This window comes from Buceros rhinoceros, unplaced genomic scaffold (genome assembly GCF_000710305.1).
Source record: "Buceros rhinoceros silvestris isolate BGI_N320 unplaced genomic scaffold, ASM71030v1 scaffold1546, whole genome shotgun sequence".
Lineage (NCBI taxonomy): Eukaryota > Metazoa > Chordata > Aves > Bucerotiformes > Bucerotidae > Buceros > Buceros rhinoceros.
In genome coordinates, this window is record NW_010415577.1 from 652 (window position 1) to 7513 (window position 6862).

Below are 6862 nucleotides of genomic sequence, written 5' to 3' on the forward strand. Positions count from 1 at the left end.
CCCTCCTCGCTTTTCCCACCTCCCTTTAATTTACAGAAGTTTTAATGCAGTATAAGAATGTCTTTTTATGTTCATTTTCAACAATGTGGAAGCTGTACATAAAAAGAGCTTCTATCACTTAATAAAGGGAAAACCTTATCTAAGGGAGGTAGGAACAGGTCCACAGTGCTGTTAACACATGAGCCTAATGACAAATCTTCCCATTTTCATCGGCTAGACTGGGAAGACTTTTTAAAGATAACAGAAGGAACAATCAGAGCATTAGTGGTAAGAACTTTAAATATTAAAAAGGTTTGCTTACACCAGAATACCTCTAAGAAAAAAAAAAAAAATCTATGTACTTAGTGTTATTATTTGTTACATAAGTACAGTGTTGTACACATAGTGTATATAGTGTTGTTGGCGGATTCCAACAGTAATATCAGGACTGTCTATATTGTTAGAATGGCTAATGAAAGTACAGAAGCGTTTTTTTCTTTTTTCTTTTCTTTTTTTTTTTTTAATAAAAATCCAACTTCAGAGATAATAAGAGGAAAGAAACCTTCTTGTCACCCCACATTTGTTGGGATAGAAGTATGTAAAATAAAATTCTTTAAACCATACATTTTACAAATTTTCTTCTAAATTCTGTAAAGCTGACTAATCATCTTCAATTCCTATAAATAGGCCCCTAGCAGTTAATTCTGCAATTCAAATGCCATGTAATATCACAATACAAATCAGTAATCTTAGGCATAAAAGCAATCCTGCAAACTGAAGAGTGTGGTATTCCATGAAAAGCCTCCAAATCCAGTTTCAATTCAATTCCAGGTGACAGAATGAAATGTTCAGGTCATTTGACTACTAGTATTGTCTCCTGTGTGTATTACCTAGAGAGTAGACTTGGCAGAACATTCTTATCCTCACCCCCCAAGTATAGTCGAAAAGACAGATTTTTTCCCTTATAGCCCTCAAAAGCTTCTTGCTGAAGTAAGAATATAATTCAGGCGGTGCATATTTGAAAGGGAAGAAACTCTCCATTTTTCTGTGTGTTATATCTTTGGGGGAAAATCTTGCAGCAGCTTAACCTCATCTAAAAAGCAACTTTTCAAGGTCACTGTTAATTAATCTACAAAATGTTACTTTGATCATTAATTGATAGAATAACCTGTTGAGCACAGCACTCCTGTTTCACTTCTTAATATTGTTCTTCACTCTAATCTGTCATATCTGACATACTCACATTACCATTTTATAGTCAAGAATCAGAAACATGATTTTCAAGTGTTATGCCAAAAACTTTGCATTTAACAGCACCAGGACTACAATAATGTCCATTTGAGAAGAATTGTACTTAACGTGCCTGGACAGAAATCTCTCTTCTACAACAGCATAGCACTTTGACTCTATGAAGTAAATTAGTTATGTTTAGAAAGAACTTACCACGTAAAACAGTGAGTCTTGTGGACACACTTATTTCACCAACACTATTGGAAGCCACACATTCATAAATAGCTTCATCTCGTGGTGTGCGCAGTGGTTGTATTCTGAGAACTGATCCAGATCCATCATCAAACTCTATTACCTATAGAAGGAAACAAAAGCTGTCACAGATGTTGTTACAAATGCCTACCCCTCAGTTAACCTGTTCATGAATAGTGACCTGTTGGCATTCACGTCATCAAAGCCAGTTTCATTTCTCGGATACATTTACCAGGACAAATTCCACACAGATGGGAAAATGTTTTGAGTGGCAATGCCTTGTAACACACACAGCTGTTCAGTGAGCATTCAATGGCTGCTCTAAGACAGCTTCAAGAAAAGACAGGATGAAAAATAAAGAAGAAAAAAAAAAGGCTAACAAAGACGGTACGAAAGGATTCTCTAACAAAATGCTCTTTTATCCTGAAGTTCACCACCACTCTCTCTCTGTTCTCTCACCTTAAGTACTCTTCCTTCAAATGCCAGTTACATTCACTTCAATTCCTGCAGGCTATATACCAACTGTACTCACAGAGAGCAGTTCACTCATTCTTTTACTCCAAAGAGTAAAAAAGGTCAGCAATTTCTGAACAAGATAGGATTATCCAGTTTAGCCATTCATTTAACGCACAGAACATAAGTAAATTTATCCAACAATGTATTAGAAAATGTGACCAGTTAAAAGACTAAATAACAAGGCTAAACTTTAAAGTTTAACTTGTAAATTGCAATGTTTACAGAAGATATATTAATTTTCATATGAGAAAGAATTAATTGAATGGCTCTTAGTTCCTTCTTGTTCAGCAGATCCACATCAGTTATTGGTGAGTACTCAGCACTCCAGGCATTGAAAAAGCCTTCCTAATAACTAAAGGATAATGTTAATCTACTTAACCCACCTTTTTAAAAAAAATATTTGTCAGTAATACACATTAGTACTTTTGCCAGGTAAATGTTATTTATCAAGAAAGGCCAGCTACAATTTTTTTTTAAACAATATAATTAGTATTTGGTCATAGTCTACATCTATATGGATAAAACGATTTACATATACACCTATTTGCACGTGTTTGTATGTCTAATTTACACACAAGTAATCTACTAGATCTCTATACTGAGTAAGAGAGAATTAAAGTACAAGATTAGGAACTATGGTTATATGCCCATTACCTTCCCATTTTCATTGCAGTAATTCCTCAGTTACTTCTAGCAATGGGAGAGGTCTAACTGGAAATAAGATGAAAACCTGTTTTGTTTTTTTCTTTTTCTTGAGAAGCAATTGGTTTGATAGCCCACAGGCTGTATTACTTTTCCTTGGTTTTAAGTAAAGTAATTTTCCTAAACAAATCTAGACAACACAAAATCTCCATCAGATCTTAACAGAATCAAAAGATAACTAGAGTTAGAGAAAGGAAAATTTCACAATCTTAAACAGACAGACTAATGTGGATAAAAAATGAAAGCACAGTCATTACACTTAAAAAAATAATTGTTATTGTTTTAATCTGGATGCTCAATAATCCTAGCTGGATAGACAGTAAAAATAATTGCACAGATTGGGTTAGGCAAATCTTGCATAGATTAAGTTTCAAGTCTAGTGTCTTCAAAATATTTAGGATAAATGGATTTACTTCTCCTGTGATGAGTTCTCCCTGTTCCTGCATATCACAGATAGTTAATTCCTTGCACTCCATCCACTGAATGAGATTAAAAAAAAAAAAAAAAAAAAAAAAAAAAAAAAAAAAAAAAAAAAGCATGGATTTTTGAATAAAACTAGCCTCATGCCACAGGGTACAACAGTACAAATTTTAAATTTTGTTTTTTTCTCCTTCTCTGTTTAAGTTCCTCAGAGAAAGACTACTCAGTAACTTAGATATTTCTAATTTGTAGTATTTGAATTGATTTGAAGCAAAAGGAGAAGAAAGAATCATCCTGTATCGAGTTCATTCATATTATATAATTGCAATATAAATAAAAGATGAAAGATTAATAGCAAAGTCCCACGAGGTCTTAGTGCATCCTTTAAATTCAGAAAAATTGTATAGCTTTCACCACTATTCTTACTTAATTATGAGAATTAGCCTGTGAGCAAGAACATTCCACATTCAAAAACAATAATCTTCAAATATATAAACAGGCCATTGTCAAGAGGGAGGCAATAAACTATTTGTTCCCCCACTGCTACATAAGACAATTGTTATGTACATCAAGTTCCAGCAAAAAAGTTCAGGTTCCACACGAGAAAAAAAAAATCATGGCAAGGCTCATGAAACCCTGGAGGAAAGCTGTCCAAATATATCACAGGGGGTGGAGGGAAGAAATCCCTAACATCCCTGGGAAAGCATGTGGATTGGATGGTGCACTGAAGTCTTTCCTTCCCAGGAGCATTTACTAGGCTTCTATGAAGACAGGTGGTGAGGTAAAACATTTTCATGTCTTGTTTTACTGAGTAATCAAAGTCACAGAAATAGACAAAATATGTGAAAGAAGAGGAAAAGAAGACCAAATAATTATTTTGTTGATGGTGCAGTTGACAATTTCAGGTGTTTTCTTGTTTCCCAAATGTTCAGTGTGTCTTTTCTGAATCTCACTTCTACTATATTTATGTTCTTATTTAGAGATTCTACAGCAGGAGTTAACGGCTTTGCTTTGGACAGGAGGAAGAGCTGTGTAGATTATTGATGTGCTCTGCACATTTCATAACTACTCTGTTCAGTGGCTACAATAAAAATTATAAAATACTTGGCGTTTTCTATTTCTTTGAATTACATTCCATCTTACTTGGTTATATAGCTTGTTCAACAGTCCACTGAAGGTATTTTTAAAACATTTAAAATTATTTTTTTATCGTTCCATTCAAATATTTTTATGGAAATAAAATTGTTTTATTTTTGTTATTCTCCCTAAAAACAGGTACACAAGTACGAAGAAAATATATGAAGCAAATAAACCATGACACACTGCAAAATAAAACTGAATCAACACAGTAAACATGTTCATGCCCAATCTTCCACTATATAGAACTCACCTTGAAGGAAAATTTTGTGACCAAAAGGGGACAAACTGTGTAGAATTTATCACAAAATTTCTATTTTAATCCCTCTAGCCAATTACAGCTCTGCATATGCTCTGCAAAGTGCAAACAATTCTTGGCTCTAGGAGGTCACATTTAAATTCATGTTTTTGTTTCTCACATTGTAGTAAATGTACAAACAAAGAATTATTTCGGTTAATGTACAAATTCCAATGCCATTAAATATGTTTTGAACAAAAATGAACAACAAAAATTTGGTTTATACAAAAAATGCAAATTTTTTCTGCTGATGTAAATCTAACCTGAAAGCCACGGCAAGCAATCTTTCCAAGTATTACTAAAAATTAACACAGAAGACTTCCATATTCAGTCAATTTTTAATAGGTATATCTTAGGCCATTTGATCATAAATGCACCTCACAACATTTTTATATACATATTAGACATCTTCCAAACCGCTGTTTTCTTAAAGCAGAAGTCTCTTACTTAACATTGCAAACAGATAAGAGAAACAGTGAAAATTACACACTCTTGGCACCAGTTTTGGCATCCATTCTGCAAGCCTTCTCCCAGTTTCTGAGTTTTTTCTTCATGATAAAGGTCAATTCATATTTGATACTAATTTTTCTGCACTAAAACAGGGAATATATTTGTTGTCTTATTTTCTCCAAATAACTGGTATCCTTTGAACAGATTATCTTCACTGTTTCCTTTAATTGAAGCTTGTGGAGATCGTTGAAACAGCTTTCTCTAAAGCCTTTTCCTAGGTTCTTTTAAAGAATCAAAAGCAAGAAGGTTTTACGTTTCCTCTTTAGCAGCATTTAGCAGCAGGGACTACAATATCCCTTTTATCTCTCTCTGCAACATTGGTAAGCAATTGTGGCAGCAGAAGCAGTAGCAGCCTATGTCTGTTCAATGCACACTGTCACAAAATGAGGTGGTGGCTTGCTCTCTGGAGACAGCAATCATTGCTCAAATAATTGCCCCCCCATCTCCTTCACGGAAAAGACTGCAGTTTGAACAGAAGCACGTCAAGGCTCCTCAGTCTGATCATGCTAGTTTAGAAAACAGCAGTAGCAGTTTTCTCTGTAGAATTGCTATGAATAACCAGTCTCCAAAATAAAACCTTCAGGAGACTGCTCCCACTAAATTATCACTGATAGTCATAGCTATTTTGCCTAATCACTGATAATAAAGCACACATATTGGGAATAGGAACAAGGCTGGGATTAATGTTTTTCAGAGGAACAGAACAATGGACCTAATACCTCAAATCTCTGATTGCTGACTTTCTTTCCCTTTTTGTTCCAGACAATTTTCGGTCTTGGATCTCCTGTGGCTTGACAGATGAATGAAGCAACTCCTCCAGAAACCCCTGTCTGGTCAACGGGAGTTCTTGTAAACTTTGGTGGTGCTGAAATAAACAAACAAAACCCCAAAATTAACCTAAGTAGTAAACATAAAAAATTTCAAGGTTTCAAAATAATACAAAAAGAAGGAAATGTTTTGTTTCTTCAGTGACAGTGTTCATCTGCAAGAGAAAGCACTAAAAAATAACTAAAAGGTCAGGAAAGTACTTACGGATTTTACTAGTGAAATTTGTATTAAAATGGAAATCTGATAGCATCAGAATAGCAAGATTACACGTTATATTTTATCACCATTATAAATAAAAAATCCAATTTGTCTTCTGTTGCAAAATGCGCTCATCAATCAGATGGATTAAGACCATGATTCATGACTTGATGTTATGATCACACGGGTCATGAAAACAGGATTCCCACCTTTGAGCCATTAAGATCAGTGATATTTAGGAGAAAGCATTTGTAAGTTTGCAGTGGTGGCGCTAAATGACTATGTATTAAGAGTCCACACAGAAAGGACTATAAAAGAAGAGAGATTTATGCTTGACACAGTTTCACGTGTAGCTCCTGTTCACTTCCAAATTAATTCCACTGTGTCAGAAAGAAGTGGAAGAAGATCCAACTATTGCAACAACAGGGGTGGAGAGAGAAATGGAGAAGTCATTTTAAAATTGATAAGGTTTTTCAATTAATTATTCTCTTTCCTTCTATTTCTGTTACAAAGTAATCAAAATTAATTTTTCAGTCTTATGGTGGAATAAAACTTTCAAATTTACACCAACACAAGGCATGACTTCTAAAGATTTAATATAGAAATCTACAAGATTATGTCTAAACACATCACAGAAATGTTGAAGAGTTTCTTTAAATATTTACCCCATTCTCTTCCCTAGCTAAGAAATTTTTAGATCCAATACACTTTAAGATGCTGATTTGAAAGATAGGAAGTCAATACTTAGGACGAATAAATGATAAAAAATCCAGGTCTTTGCTATACACTCTT

The 6862-nt window shown here is 34.1% G+C and overlaps 1 protein-coding gene across 1 annotated transcript in view; it reads right to left on the bottom strand.

Moving 5' to 3' along the window:
• Positions 1-1422: 1422 nt before the first annotated feature.
• Positions 1423-6862, bottom strand: part of LOC104494585 (receptor-type tyrosine-protein phosphatase delta-like) — a gene marked incomplete at its 3' end in the record, with an annotated part of 64014 nt that continues 58574 nt past the window's right edge. The window contains exons 2-3 of the mRNA XM_010137446.1: positions 5764-5909; positions 1423-1564 (exon numbers count right to left, since the gene is read on the bottom strand). Coding sequence (XP_010135748.1) covers positions 1423-1564; positions 5764-5909 — 288 coding nt within the window. The remainder of the gene's footprint in view (positions 1565-5763; positions 5910-6862) is intronic.